The 16,617-nt window shown below is 42.0% G+C and overlaps 1 protein-coding gene across 1 annotated transcript in view; it reads right to left on the bottom strand.

Annotated features, from left to right (window-relative positions):
- The window catches only part of FAT2 (FAT atypical cadherin 2), a 104,160-nt gene that overhangs the window by 52,497 nt on the left and 35,046 nt on the right, over nt 1-16,617 (bottom strand). The window contains exons 9-12 of the mRNA XM_006893740.1: nt 8,698-12,756; nt 5,422-5,618; nt 4,172-4,325; nt 1,781-2,014 (exon numbers count right to left, since the gene is read on the bottom strand). Coding sequence (XP_006893802.1) covers nt 1,781-2,014; nt 4,172-4,325; nt 5,422-5,618; nt 8,698-12,756 — 4,644 coding nt within the window. The remainder of the gene's footprint in view (nt 1-1,780; nt 2,015-4,171; nt 4,326-5,421; nt 5,619-8,697; nt 12,757-16,617) is intronic.

Raw genomic sequence — 16,617 nt, 5'->3', positions numbered from 1 at the left:
AATGAAATTGGCTCAAGATAGAGCAGAGTTCAGAGTTGTTGTACATAGGGTCACTGTGAGTTTCAAGTGATTCAACAACACATAACAACAACAACATTGAGATGGAAAATACTGGAAGTTATTCAAGTTCACTAAGGAGCGCTGGTGTTGTCCATGGTGAATTGTGCTGCAAACCCAAAGTCCATACTTCTCTTGAAGTTTGAATTCACTGGTGGCTCCAGTGGAGAAAGATGGGCAGGCTCCTCCCATGAGATTTTAAAGCCTAGAAACCCACTGAAGGCTCAACTATGAATTTGTTCCAACTCAATTGCAATGTGGTTTCTGTAGATGTTGTGTTTATGTGCCATCAAGTCACCTGTAACTCATAGAGACACCATGTACAACAGCCTTGAACTCTGCCCTGTCCTGAGTCAGTCTCACTGACTTTAACCCACCTAATCCCACTGCCCCATGTCGATCTGCCTCATCTGGTGTCTTCCTCTCCTGCACTGTCCCTCCATATTTCTGAGCATGATGTCCTTCTCCAAGGATTTTCTGGCCACATGTCCATAGTATGTGAGATGGAGCTTAAAAATCCTTGCCTCCAAGGAGAAACTTGATTTCACCTGGCAGCCCATGTTATGTTCAAGACTCTTCAGCATCACAATTCAAAAGCATAATTTCTTATTCTGTCATCCTTTGTCACTGTCCAGTTCTATGATCCGTATTAAGTAATTGTGAAGACCATAGCCTGGATCAGGTTTACCTTAGCCTCTAAACTGACATCATTGCTGCTCAGCATTCTGAAAAGGTCTCTCACAGCAGACTTCTCTAATTTGTCTCTTGATTTCCTGACTGCTGGTGCCAAGAGTGTTGATTATGGAGCCAAGCAAGCTGAAACTGTTAACAATCTCAATCTCTTCTCCATTTATCATGCTGCTACCAGTTGGTCCATTGGAGAGAATCTTTGTCTTCTTGATGTTACGCTTTCATCCATATTTTACAGTCCTTGATCAAAAGTCCTTCAGCAAATGCTTCAGGTTCTCCTCAGTTTCAGCAAGCAAAGTTGTATCATCTGCACAACACAAGCTGTGGATAAGTCTTCCTCCAATTCTGATGCCGCACTCCTCTTCACAGAGTCCAGCTTCTCAAATGATCTGTTCGGCATATAGATTGAAAAAGTATGGAGACAGGAAGCATCCCTGATGCACTCCTTTCCCAATTTTGAACCATGTAGTGTTTCTCCGCTCCGTTCTGAGGACTATCTTCTGGTCCAAGTATAGGTTTCTCATGAGCACAATCAAGTGTTATGATATGTAGAATATTCAAAGTATCTAACAGTTCTAAAAATATATCGTTCAAAAAATACATAGAAAGTGCAAAAAATTTAGTAGTTTTAACTTTTAAAGTAAAAATTAAGTTTGTGTAAAAAGTTCTTACTAATGGAAAACTTCCTTGAAATAATTGTGGTTGGTATGATTCTGATTAAATATTAAATGCCAAATGCCTTTGAGGTTAAATGACAGAATTAACATGCTTCTAGGTCTTCACTCAAAAGAAACAATAATAATGATGTGTACTGTACCTAGCTTGCAGCATTGCTAAACTCTTGCTCCATTGCACTTTTACCTCTTTAGTCTGAGGACAAACATTTTCTGCCTTTAAGCATTCATACATCCAGAAAGAAAGCACAGTTCTTTGTGCCACAGAAGCACAAAGTGGACAGAACTCTCACCCAAGATTACCTCAGGAGCTGAGAGCATTCTAGGAGAAGTAGCCTCCAATCCCTTCTCAAACTTACCTTGGTCAGGATCCCGGGCAAATACCACAGCCACAGGGGTCTTAACCGTGGTGTTGTCGAAGACAGCCACAGAGCAGTGGTTGGGGAAGAACCGTGGGGCGTTGTCATTCACATCCTCCACATGGATGGTCACATCTGCGTGGCATGACCTGCCACCTCCATCTGTTGCCTTGGCAACAAGGTTGTATACATCTTTCCTCTCTCGGTCTAAAGCTGTACGTGTGGTCAGCTCCCCTGGACGTAGCAAAGAGAGTAGGTGAGGCTTTTTTGGTGGCATACTTCAGCATGTGCCTCTAGATATCTACACAGACACACAGGGTTTTGTTAAAGAGGAAAAGGGCTGGTCTTGTATATTTAGTCAGGATGGCGGCTCAGTCTGTGCTTTCCCACTTCCCCTCATAGCCCTAAATCTAACAAACATATTCCACAACCATAATCACTTTAATTTTCATCAACAAACTGCAAATACACACACACAAAAAAATTGAAAAGGCAATATCTAAAATGAAATGTGTAGCCCTGTAGCCCATTTCTAGACTTTATCCTATAGAGTATAAGGATATTCATTACAGTATTTTCATAATAGCAGAATATTAAGATTAACCTAAAAAAGAGACTAGTTACATATAATTTGGTTTACTGTTGTTCTTATGTACTGTTGAGTCGGAATTGACTCATAGCTGCTCCCCCAGCAGATTTTCAAAAGCTATAAATCACACAGAAGACTGTCCATCTTTCTCCCATACCACTAGGCTATCAGAGCTCTAAGCCATACAATAAACCAGAAGGAAATTATGATTGAGTTTGAACTACTATCTTGTTAATATCTTCAAGATATTGTTAAGTGGGACAACAATCTGGAGCAAAGGATGATTTGTGGGGTGGGCCAGGGAAGAGGGTGGGGAGGAAGAAAATGTGCAACAATGAATAAAAATTTTAAAACAATTTAAAACATGCTAAGTTTAGAGGGGGTGAAAAGCAAGTCATAAGCGTCCATTCCATTTTTGTGAGATGGTTATATTGGAGATGTTAAAGATTCATGGAAAACTAATCTGGTAGCATATATAAACCAACAGCACTCATCTTTGGTGATGAGTAGAGAAGTATCGTGGGGATTTTGTAGTTTCTGCAAAATTTTAAAGTATTCATTTAAGCATGTCTTCTGTATTTTCATATGACGAACATGCATTATTTCTATATTCATGAAAACCACCCAGTTTTTTTGCTTTGTTTTGTTTTGTTGTAAAGTCCTTGCCAATCTATCTTACAGCTGAACAAACAACAGCAGAGAGAGGACAGGCCGCCTGCCTGGAGGTGCTCAGCACACCCTTACTGAAGTTGGAAAAGACAATGCTGCCTGTTGTCTACCCAGACAGCATTCCAGGGACGCTCTCTCACTAGCTACCTCCCTATGCAGGACTTTCCAACGCAGCCATGAGCTACTGGATCCAAGCCAAGTGTTGGTAGCTGCCCCCCTTTGACCTAGGCCTTTTATGTTCCACAACCCCTCCCCACCCTACTGCAGCAGCATAGGAACCTCGCTCCTTCTGGGGTTGCCCTTCCCAAAGGGCAGGTCACAATAATCTTGTCTTCTTCACTAACCTCTCCCAGCACACCTGCTCCCAGAAATTCTTGGTCTCTGCAGGGTATTCTGCCTCCTGAGGGTTTTGTCCCCTATCTAATAAAGACAATAATAGCATCCAACTCTACATCATGTGCCAGGTCTGGGTTGGGCCTTCACCTCTCACAGACCTCATAAAGTCTATGAAGATCCCTGGAGTTGGGAATAAAACCATCTTGGAAGCAAGGATCCTGTCCTTACATGGCACTTATCTACCTGAGCCCTCCAGGTCCTGCAGGCCCCAAAGCCCTTTTCATTGGCCCCCACCTCTCACCCTCTGCACCAGGCTCCTCTGAGGTACTACATTGTTTCTGACACAAGGTTCTTGTATAAATTCCCCGTTCTTCTTGAATATCTTCCCTTGCTATTTCTTTGCCTCTCGATAACACCTATATGCTCTCAAATTACACACCAAAAAACCTAGCATTTTCTCAGAGAAGTTTCACCTATCCTGCTCTAAGACTAAGTCAAGTTTGTCTGTCAATTGTGTTCTTAGCAATTCTGCATTTCTTAGTACATCTGAAATCAGTTGCCCAAGTGTCTACCTTTAGACTGGATTAGAAAGACCCAGTCTTGTCTCATTATCTGTTGACTATGTCTCCAGCATCTAGTTCAAAGCTTGACTTAGAGTGGGACCTCAGTATACGTTTTCTGAGTGCATGGATAGGTAAGTGAGCCCCTGCTTCTTCTCCAAAGAGCCTGCCTACATGCTGGGTGCTTCTTATTTGTAGACGAGTTCTTGTCTCCATCGTACAGCTCAGAAAGCCTACCTGTGTGGAGGTCCAGCTTGAACTCCTCAGACCCAGGGCCATGGAGGGAATATGTGATCTGAGCGTTTGTGTCAATGTCCAAGTCTGTGGCTGAAACTTTCAGAATGGAGTGTCCCGGAGACACATCTTCACTGACTTTACTGGTATAGAGGAGCTGGAGATGATGAGAGATTCACTGAGAGTCAAGAAGATGCAAAGTTTCTGAGGCTGTAAATCTTAATGGGAGTAGACTGTCTTACCTTTCTCCCACAGAGTGGCTGGTGGATTCAAATCACCAGCCTTTTAGTTAGCAGATTGACACATGATGCACTTTATCACAAGGGTTCTGTGTATGTGTACACAAGTGTGTAATATGTGTAAATGCTGTGGAAGGATGTTGTGCACGAAGGTATGTCTCATTCAAATATGCGTAATTACTAGATGGTTAAGTACATGTTATAAATGAGTATAGATTGATGTTAATGTGTAACTGGTATTTATGTGTGTATGTAGAGTTGCAGATGATCTTTTGTGCATGTTTATATGTGCATTTATGTACATATACTGATGGTTAAATTTTATGCAAATTTGACATGTGCTAATTGTGATGTTAAATTATAACATTAATTCCTTGCCATTATCTGTAAATCCCAAGTGGCAGATTATTTCATACATTAAAAACCATTTCAAACATGTCCTTTAAGACCATAAATCATACACCCTCAATATTTGTTCCCATGAGAAATTTAGCTTTGAATTGTGCAAGCCTTTAAGAAGATAACCTGCACTAAAAAGGTATCTGTATGTTTATAACCCGAGGAGCACATCTGTATTGCTCTGCATTTCTCACACAGATTTGGGGATATATGTATATATGGGGCCGACATAGGGAAATCCTGGGGGCATGGCTTTCTGGGTGCATTTAAAAATAGTCAGTCAAGCCAACAAGATGAACAGCAGAGGTGGATGCCCATTTGACATGCCAGTGTATGTTTGAAGAACGTAGAAATTACTTCTTAATATGTTTTGCAGAGAACTGGACCCTTGTAGGGAAGATATGAACAAATGGTCTGGAGTGACTTCCCTGTGGGGATCAAGGAGTTGTCTAGAATGACCTGTTCTTAGGCACTAGTCTGAGACAAGCTGGGCAGTAAAGACAAGTTTGATCAATGATGGTCAACCTCAGGAGTGGACCTATGTCACTCCCCTTCTAACTCTTCTCTTCGGCTTCCTTATCTCTGTTTCCATCCCACCTCATAGCAGGCTCTCACCTGTGAGCACTGGGGGCTGTTATCATTGATGTCCAGGACAAAGATCTCCACAGGGACAGAAGCCTGGAACTTGCCATCAGAGGCTGTAACACTGAGCAAGTACTTGGCAACGAGCTCACGATCCAGGGTCTTCCTTGAGAAAATTCTCCACTCATCTTTAACTTGGCTGATGCCAAACTGGCCCAGGGGATCTCCCTCTGAAAAAGTAGCACAGAGCTCTCAGAAGCCAAAAATAAGAACAAACCAGGTATTATAGGTAGCTGCCTAAGGACCCTTGTTTATGATTACTGGAAAAGGCATTATTTTTTTTCTCAATGTCCTTCTGTTGCTAAACCTTACCCAGTCCTTCACAATCTCCAAAACGGGTTATAAATAAAACTATTGTGATGCATAAAGTTTTTATTGATTGATTTTAAGTTCTATTATCAAGTCTTTCTTCCCAGTCTTACTTAGTCAAGAAATTCCCTGGATATCTGTTCACCATCACAGCAGCATACAACCTACTCTTGAGAGGCAGTTGCTGTGAATGATGTGCCCTGACCAGGAACTGAACCCAGGTTTCTTTCATAGAGGGCAAGAAGTCTCCCACTGAACCACCAATGTTTCATAATCACCTGCTACCAAAACACTACTTGCTGTTCCGTTAATTGTGAGTTTTCAGACGTTGGGCAGGCCTCTCTGAATGCATTCAACATTTTGATTAGCCAAGCACTTATCCGTTTACACCACCCAGGGATTCTGAGTGACCTTCTTTAAAAAACAAATAACAGTGCTAAAACTTGAGGAGTTGTCATCAAGTCAATTCTGTCCCAACAGGACAGAGTAGAACTGAGCACAGAGTCTTCAAGGTTGTAATGTAGGGAAGCAGACTGTCATGTGTTTCTCCTGGAGGTTTAAACACTGGTGAGTTTAAACCCTTACATAAGCCAGCAGCGTTTAAACCACTGCCTAAATTAGCAGCCTAGCACTTAATCACGCACACTGTGGACTTCTAGATTTCCCAAATTCAACACCAGCAGTTCTTTGGTGTTGTGAAGTTACTAAGGACTTCAAAAGTCTCCTGTTAAAATGAAATTTTCTTTGAGAGAAGCACATTTCAAATGATGGGGCTACGGATACGTTTCTGCCTTTCAGTGGTCTAGAAGGCACTTGAGAAGTTAAACAGAAACACATTTCAAGTCAATACAAGAAATTTCCAATACAAAGAACTGGACTTCTTTGGGGTAAAAGGTGGGCAGAAAATGGCAGCTTTATTTTCTCTGACATTTTATTTTACAACCAAGGACACAGACTAGAGGAAGATTAAGAGAAACACTAGGTTTGTTTCTAAGTCATCTTTTCTAAGATTCCAAAGCTCCAGAATATAATTATTCCAAGAAATTTATGGACTCCTGTTATGATAGACTATTACTATTTAAGTTTTTAAGACCTTCTGGTATTGGAATATCTGTTAGTATAAAATGAGAAAATTCTGTCTTCCTCAGTCATTATTCTCAACCACGGATCCTGTGTGGTCTTCAGAAGCATTTTGGGGAGCATTGCTATTCTTATCTGTGAGGGACATGACTCTCATCCTGTCTGTCTTTAAGTGCCTAGTACTCCTAGGTCTTCAGGCTCCTTAACTCTCCACCAGCAACTATGGAGGTAGATGGAGCCATGCGTGTGAAAATGGAATGGCATTCACTCGTGTGAGGTGGGAAAGGACACTGAGAAGTGAAGAATGCTCTCACGGCCATTCATTGTCCGGTCAAGTCCTTCAACAGGGTAATTTGAAGGCTGCCAGGGACTTCTCTAGAGTATTGAAAAGCAACAATGCCAGTTTAGAGACTGAGCTGCACCTGATACAGTCCTTGGTTTTAACAATTACTTGCTAAGCATCAGAGAGCTGGACAATGACTAAGGATAACAGAAGAATTGATACCTTTGCATTGTCGTGCTGGACAAGAGTCTTGAACATATCCTGGACTGCCAGGAGAACAAATCAGTCTGTCTTGGAGAGGGTGAAATCAAGTTTCTCCTTAGATACTAGGATTTTGAAGCTCTGTATCACATATTCTAGGCACATGGCCAGGAGTGATCAGTCCCTGGATAAGGACATCATGCTCAGAAGAGTAGAGGGACAGAGCAGGAAAGGAAGACGCTGGGTGAGAAGAATTGATACAGTAACTGGGGCAGTGAGGGTTGGTATGTCAGAATTAGTGAGACTGGCTCAGGACAGGGCAAGGTTCAGAGCGGATGTACATAGGGTCGCATGGGTAGTAGGCAACTCAACCCGATGGCACATAACAACAACAAACAACTTGTCTTTTTAATTGGAGACACAAAGAAAAGCAACCTGTATGGCTAAAATTGAAGCATGGTTTTAATTCCAGCTCTTATGCAAGCTCAGATGTGACCCTGGTTGAGAGTTTCCACTGTTTTTGGCTTCCCCACCAGAGAAACTAGAGAATTAGACTGCCTGACTAAGAAGGATTTTCTATTTCTACAATTTGAACTAAGCAGGACACTATTCTGCCAAGCTAGTCATCTCTCAGTTTCTATAGATTATACAACTGCTGGTCTCTCCTCCAACTCCTGAAAGTTAACTGGCCTTAATTATAGTACGAGCCTCCTAGGCCATCTCGACTTAGAACATTAAGGCCCTTTTACAACATAACAGCAGACTCACTGCTGTTGAGTCAGAACTATTTCTGAAAATCCTTCACTGGGTTTTGAAAGGGCATACATCTCCTGGGTAGAGACTCCCTTCCCAGAGCAGCTAGTAGATATGAACCATTTGACTATGGGTTGGCAGCACAACTCCCTAACCACTAGACAACCAGAGCTGCCTTTATTTACTACTTAAAATAACAGACTCCTCAAATTAAAGGGACCTGTCAATGATTTCTCCAATCTGATTTTATCAATGTCCTTGAGAGATGAATGAAATAGAAATGTCAAGTCTATAGACCAGCAAGTGAGGTACTACAAGGTTAAGGGACTTGTCTAAGGTTATACAATGTCAGTAAGTGACAGAATCATGACTCAAATCTGCTGACGTCAAGTAGGTTCCAACTCATAGTTACTCTCCATCAGGTTCTTAAGGTTATAAATTTTTCCAGGAAGAGATTCTCAAGCTTTTTCCAATGAAGTCATTGGTAGATTTGAACCACTGACCTTCAGGTAAGCAGCCCTATACATTACACACTACACCTTTAAATTCCACACATTAGCAACCCTTTAATATACGTTTTTCAGTGCGCTCCAGTCCTTACCATCTAAGACAAGTATCCTTACCTGTGATATAGCAGGTGACTTGTCTATTCTGCTCAGAGATGTCATCATCTAGAGTCTTCAGAGTAGCCACAAGTTCACCAGGCTCACTGTTCTCAACCACAAAGCCTCTGTAGTCTTCAGCAGCAAAGCGAGGCGCATTGTCATTCTCATCTGTGATGGCAACTTCAATCAGGGCCTGAGACGACAGCTGGAGGGTTCGGCCATGGTCATAGGCTACCACATAGAAGTGGTACGTCTGGCGAGTCTCACTGTCAAGTTCCTGGAGAGTGGTGATCCAGCCACTCTCGCTGTCGATGGCAAAGAGCTCATGGGCATTGCTACCAGAGTCTACTGCCAGTCTGTAGCTCACTTGGCCATCACTCCCAGTGTCCTGGTCATTCGCAGTCACCTGAATGACTGTGGTCCCTACTGGCATATTCTCAGTAAGAAAGGCCTTGTATGGATCAGCTTCAAAAATGGGCCTGTTGTCATTGACGTCCTTCACTTGGATATTAATGGATACCAAAGAGATCAAGTCAGTGTCCTCATGGGAGCAATGCGCCATGACATCAATCTGGTACCACTTGGTGGACTCATAGTCCATGGCCTTCTTCACCTTTAGGACTCCTGTGTTTTGGTCCAAGGAGAAGACACCATCCTTGTTGCTCTCTGGCGTGGTGCCTTGTACTAGACTGTAGATAACTGGATCTTGAGCTGCCACTGCCTTAACAAGCCCAATATCAGACCCCTCTGGGAGGTCTTCAGGTGCAGAGAAAGTGTACAGGGGTTCGGAAAATTTGGGCAGGGGTGCTTCATTGGAAACTACCTGCAACTGTACTGGCACTAGAGAGTCCCAGTGAGGAGGGCCTCCATCTTGGGCTTTAATTTTGAAGTCAAAGGCTCGATTTTCCAATCCCACCAGACTTTCTTTCACCTTGATAACACCAGTGGTGGGGTTGACTTCAATGACTTCCTCAGCCACATCCTCCATTGAGTCCACTGAATAGGTGACATCTGCATTCCGACCTTCATCTGCATCATAGGCCAGCACCTGGATGACCGGAGAGTCCCTGCTGACATTGGACTGAATGGACACTGTGTACTCAGATGCTTTGAACTGTGGAGCGTTGTCATTTTCATCTGTGAGGATGATCTTCACAGTGCAGAAGGCCACCCTTCCTCCTCCGTCCCGGGCCATAACCTTAATAGCAATGACTCTTTCTGTTGAGTTTTCCCGATCCAGTTTCTGCAGAGTGGTGATCTGGCCACTGGGGTTTATGGAGAACTTTTCACCTGCCAGCTTGTTGATGATGGTATAATCTACTGTGCCATAGGGACCACTGTCTTTATCTATGGCTAGCAACTCAATCACCTTGGTTCCCACCCTTGCATTTTCTGCTAATTCTGCCTCATAAATGTGCTGCTGGAACTCCGGACTGAACTTGTTTGCATTTGTTGTGTTGATATACACAGGCACAGCTGCTCGGAAGACCCCATCAGAAGCACCTACCCGTAATTTGTAAGAAGAATCCAGGTGCTTTTTACAAAGATTCAACATGGAAATGATTCCTGATGAACGGTCAATGGAGAAATGCCTGTCCTGATTACCAGAGAGAATCAGGTACTCCAAATTGGGATTATCCCTGCTGTCAGGGTCAATTGCTTGGACTTTGAGGACCAAGTGTCCACAGGTTGCTAGTTCACTGACATTGGCCTCATATTGGGGTTGCCGAAACTCTGGGGGGTTGTCATTGATGTCAGACACATTAACAACCACGAGAGTTTCACCAGTAAGTGGAGGGTCTCCCCGATCCATGGCCCTGACCTTCACATGAAAGTGCTGTTGAGCTTCATAATCCAGCTCTTGAACTGTGGACATTTCCCCGGTACTCCCATTGATCTGGAAGAACTTGGACACATCTGACCCATCCTCCACAATCTGATAGGAGACATCACGGTTCTTTCCTGAATCCTGGTCAGAAGCCAGCAGTTGGATCACAGGGGTTTGGGCAGGTAAGCCCTCAGAGACTGAAGTGGTATAGACTAATTGGGAGAAAGTGGGGGGGTTATCATTGATGTCCTCTACTAAGACTTCCACTGTGGCTTCAGAAAATGATCCCAGAGCTGTGTCTGTGGCTCTGACTGTGAATACATGTTTGGTTTTGGACTCATAGTCCAAAGGTCCTGTCACTGTCAGGACACCAGTCTTGAAGTCAGTGGTAAAGAGCATCAAAGGCTCTTCCTCCACAATGTTATAAATGAGCCGCAGTCCCTCTGGGCTCCGAGCCTGGGTGTGAAGGATTGGGGTATAGAGTGTAATATTTTCAGGCACTTTGACTTTGTAGTAAGGACTCTGAAACAAAGGGTTGGATTTATTTCTCACAGTGACAAAGACCTCTTCCTCAGTCTGGAGAGATGGGGTTCCTTTATCCTGAGCAATGACTTTGAGGCGATATTTATTTAAAGCTTGATAATCAAAAGGTTTCTTGAGTGATATGTCCCCAAGGTAGGGGTCAATTCTGAAATAGGTATAATTTTCTGCAAATGCATATGTGACAGCCCCATTTACCCCCAAGTCTTGGTCAGTGGCAGTTACTTGAAAGAGGACATCCCCTGGCTCTGTGCCATCTTGAATGATCGTGTAGTAGGGCAGATGCTGAAACTCGGGGGGATTGTCATTGACATCCTCAACAGAAACCCTGACCAGAGCCTGAGCCACTCGCTGAGGGGTGCGATTGTCCCTCACTTCCACAGCCACCTCATGAAGGTCCTGTCGCTCACGGTCAAATGCTACACCTCTTGTCTGCAACACACCTGATGATCTGATCATATAAAACTTATCTGTGTTATTCAAAAGGAAGTAGGAAAGGGTATCATTTAAGTGATTGCCCTGGACGCCAAGAATCACCAGGGCCTTCTTGATCTTTAAGTTCTCCTTCACTGCTGCCCTGTAGACATGCTGGTCAAATTGTAAGCTTGTATTGAGGGCTTGGGTCAATGTCATTTTTACTAATGCAGTGTCTTGATAGAGCCCATCAGAAGCCTTGATGGTGAGCTCTCGAGAGTGTACTAGGAAAGCAGGATTTAATACAGATATGAGGCCAGTGATGGGATGGATGGTGACAGCTTCATCAGCATTTCCCTTTTTGATGCTGTAATTAACTTCTGAATCATCATCATTGGCCCGCACAACAAGAAGCTCCATCCCTGGATGGGTGGGCTGAAGAACTGCTACTTCATATATTGGGTCTAAGAACCTAGGAGGAGAATCATTCACATCTCTGACACTGATGATGACCAGGGCAGGCTTGGGTGCATATAAGATGGGGGTTCCTTGGTCATGGACATAGACGTTGAATTGGAAAGAAGGTATGCTCTCGTAATCCATTTCTGATACAATGGTCAGTGTGCCCATGCTGGGATCAATTTTGAAAAACTTCAAGGCTTCTGGCTCCAAAATTTTATAGACCAATAAAGAGTTAGCTTCTTTGTCACCGTCGGTGGCATGAATCACAAAGGGGCTATTGTTCTCATCCATGACCATACTGTGCAATGGAGCTGCTTCACTAATTTGACCCACAAATGTTGGTTTTGAGAACATGGGTGCATTGTCATTTTCATCAATTATGTAAACAAGCACCACAACATCAGTTGATGCACCTGCCATATTGCTACCTCGGATTTTTAGCTGGTAAGATGATATTTTCTCATGGTCCAAACTCTTCTTGGTGGAAATGAGGCCAGAATATGAGTTCATGGAAAAGACACCATCCTTGTTTCCCTCTCTCAACTCATAGGTAACTTCAGAGGAGCTCGTAGCTGAGACCAGGAGGATTGGGGAGCCAACAGGGATTAATTCAGGGATCTCTACAAAGTACTCAGCTTTTGAAAAGACGGGGGCACTGCTGTCTGAGGGGTGGACATGAATGACCACGGTAGCCAGGTCATGACGCTGTGGGGAGCCTTGATCTTCTGCCTTCACTGTCAGAGTGTGTTGGGCATGACTTGCCTGATCGAGTTTCTGGGCTACAGTGATGATGCCTAGTAGAGCATTGATGCTGAAGAAACCCTTGCTGTTCCCTGAAAGAGAGAAAAAGACAAACTGAAACTTAGGACATTCTCTAGTGTGTGTACCAATTGGGTTTTTCATATGATTAGAGAGGCTTTCACACAGAGCCTGGACAATGCCACATCTACATGCCACTTTCCATTTGTGTTGTTGTTGTTTTTATTAAGTACCATAGAGTTGGAACTGACCCATAACTGACCTTCCAGTGGGTTTTCAGAGGCAACAAATCACAAGGGAAGAGACTGCCCCTCTTTCTGCTGCACAGGGGCTGGTGGATTCAAACAAGCACACCTTTGGGTTGGCAAGGCAATTCCTTATTTCTAAGTCACAAGCACTCCCTACATGGAAATTAGTAGAGTACAAAACTCATTGTTATTGAGTTGGAACTATCTCATAGCTGACCCTCCAACAGCTTTTCAGAGGTTGTAAGTCACACAGCAGGAAACTGCTCATCTTTCTCTCATGGACCAACTGGTAAATTTGAACTACCAGTTAGCACAACTGATGGCAGCACAACTGTTTATGCACTAGGCCATCAGAGCTCCTTTTTAAAACGAATAGGACTTTGAAATCATGTTGTCTGTTCTCATTATGGTCTGTGATGGGAAAAATCTTGGCTAAGTTTGGGGCATTAAAGGCAAGGAGTTGAGGGGTAGAGAGTCTGGACAGAATATTCAGATCATGAAGTTCTTAGTCAAATGCCCTTTCCACAACACCTTTATTTTCTCAGTTTCAGGAATTCCTATATCACCTTTACATTTTCCCATTTTAAAACATTACACTATTTTATTCCATTTGTCATTGATATTTCTCTTTAAATTTATTTTTTACATGTAATCAATATTTTTAAAAGACAACTTTGTATCATTGCCTCATAAAGAAAACAAGGAGGGTACTGGTACAATGACAGACACATAGATTAATGGAATAGAATTGAGAACCTGGAAATCAGCCCTTTTACTAATTTTTGACAAGAAGATTAAATCAGTTAAGTGGGGAAACAACAGGCATTTTAACAAATGGCGTTGGCAAAGTTGGAAAACTATCTGTAGAAAACTCAAGCAAGATCCACACCTCACCCCATACACTAAAACCAACTCAAAGTGGATCAAGGACCTAGGACTAAAACCAAGGACTATAAACTTCATTAGAGAAAAGCTTGGAAGAACTCTAGAATCCCTAATCCACAACATGAACAGTCTTCCAAGCATCCTGAAAAATCCACAACCAGGAGACGGTAAAATAGATGAAAAGGACCTTCTAAGATTGAAATCTCTATGCACATCCAGAAACTTCTCAAACAGGGTAAAAAGGGAAGCCACAGACTGGGAAAAATATTTGGTAATGACATGTCAGATAAGGGACTCATATCTAGAATTTATAAAATACTCGAGCATCACAACAAGATAAAGGTAAATAACCCAATTGAAAAAGAAGCACAGGATATGAAGAGACACTTCACCAAAGAAGATATTCAGATGGCCAACAAGCACATGAAGAAATGTTCAAAATCCCTAGCTCTAAGAGAGATGCAAATCAAAACAACTATGAGTTATCGTCTCACAGCAGTAAGAATAGCAAAATTTAATAGAACAGGAAACAACAAATGCTGGAGAGGTTGCAGAGAAACTGGAACCTTTATTCACTATTGGTAGGAATTTAAAATGGTGCAATCACTAAGGAAGGCATTATGGCGCTTTCTCAAAAAGTTGGAAATAGAAATACCATTTGACCCAGCAATTCCTCTACTGTGAATATACCCTCAAGAAACTAGAACTGCCACCCAAGCAGATAAATGCACACCCATGTTTATTGTGGCTTTGTTCACAATAGCAAAGAGTTGGAAACAACTCAAGTGTCAATCAACAAACAAATGGCTAGAGAAGCTCTGGTATATTCACACAATGGAATACTATGCTGCTTTGAAAAACAAGGAACTCATGAAATAGTATACAAAATGGGTACGCCTGGAGGACATCATGCTGAGTGAAATATCTCAGTCACAAAAGGACAAACATTGCATAGTGCCACTGTTGTAAAGCGGGACTGACATCAGATTTGGGGTGGGGGGAACTAAGAGGGGATAAATAATGTATACTGCATTGAAATAAATGAGGAAGAGAACTGTTTAGGAGGAATATATGATTAGGTATTATTGTCATGACAAGAGTCTAGAATGAAAGCTGCATAGTGGAGTGGACTAGGGCCGGGATGGGAGAGATTGTATAACAATGAAAGAATTTTCTTTTTTTTACTTTTCAAAGAGAAAAACGAACTAGGAGGGAGGGGTGGGCAGGGAGGAAAGTGTGCAACAAGGAATGAATGGAAATACAAAGTCTCTGTAAGCTTTCATTAAAACTTTTTAAAAAATTAAAAAAGATGAGAGTGAGAGAAATGAGGTGAGAGGAAGATTAAAAATTTTAATTTCCATATTTTTCATAGCAGAGAGTCAAACAATATGTCTAAAATGAAATATGAATCTTAAAAAAAATTAAAAAAAAACTAAGGAGGAAACCCTGGTGATGTATCAAATTACATGTTGGTCTGCTAACCTAAAGGTCAGTGGTTCAAGTCAGCCAGCTGCTCTGTGGGAGAAAGATGAAGTAGTTTATTTCCATAAAGATTTGCAATCTCAGAAACCCAATGGAGGGTTACCATGAGTTAGAAATTACTCTACCACGGTGCTCTGGTTTATAAAGAATACCAGTATTGATTTCATAAATCAAAAATTATCATGAAAATAAAGCAGTGAATAAAAATGCTTTGTTAAAACCAGGATGAAATCGATTGCTTTTTAAAAGGGCTGCGCCTGAGACCTATCTTCACTTTCTGGTAAAAAGAAAGAGAAACAAACGTCCGAGGCAACGTAAAGACATCCTCTTATCCAACCAAAACTTTGCCCTTGATGAAATCAGGAAATTAGGAGAATTTTTTAAAAAGAGAGACTTTCCTCCTGCCAGACAATCTAATTAATGCCATAACGAACACTTGAATAATTGATAGAGGTACAGGCACACGAAGAAAATGCTGTTCTTTACTGTTCTTATTATCCTCATATCACATGGGTGCACATTTATGGTTTCATTGGCAAAGCAAATATTTGAGCATCATCATACAGTATTCAGTCTGATTGTTCAACTCTTTGAAATTTCTTTCCAGCTGACTAAATCAACCTACTCTGACTCCTGGTGACCCCATGTAATTCAGACAACTGTGCTCTATCATTCCAGGGGCTGCTTGTTCAGAATTTGCTCTCCAGGCCTCTCTTCCAAGGCATCTCGGGGTGGACTTGAACCTCCACCTTTCAGTGAGCAGAGAAGCACATGAACCTTTGCACCACTTGACTCCTTAGTTGAAATTCTGATTTACTTATGTCCATTTACTTATTTACAGATGTTAACTGAGTCAAACAACATGACTCCAAAGAATAAGAAAACTATCTAAATATAATTGTAATTTGTCATGCCATACTATCAGGAAAAGGATGAGCAATCTCCTCCCGTGCAAGTACTACCTATGAAAACCTGCCAGAGGATCAGCCACTGTTGGTTCCGACTTGATGGTACACAACAACAACAATGTCAGACTAAGGAGAGAGAAAAATCGGAGCACAAGTTTGTACATTCAGTATTATCTCAATATTGCAAAAAGCTGCAAGAAATACACAAAATTAATATCTCTGTAATAAAAAATTATGTATATTATATTGAAACAGATGAGGGAAGGAACAGATTAGAGGTGATATATGATTGAGTATTATGGTTAGCACAGGAATCCAGAATTAAGGTTGTATAGAGAAGTGTACTCGGGGTGGGGGGAAGGGGTGTGGGAATTGTATACTAATGAAGGAATTTTTTTTTCTTTTTCTTTTC

Source organism: Elephantulus edwardii, unplaced genomic scaffold, assembly GCF_000299155.1.
Source record: "Elephantulus edwardii isolate Elephantulus edwardi_28Jun2011 unplaced genomic scaffold, EleEdw1.0 scaffold00130, whole genome shotgun sequence".
Lineage (NCBI taxonomy): Eukaryota > Metazoa > Chordata > Mammalia > Macroscelidea > Macroscelididae > Elephantulus > Elephantulus edwardii.
Note: the sequence above shows the minus strand (reverse complement) of the source record. Positions and strands in the feature narration are given on the sequence as shown.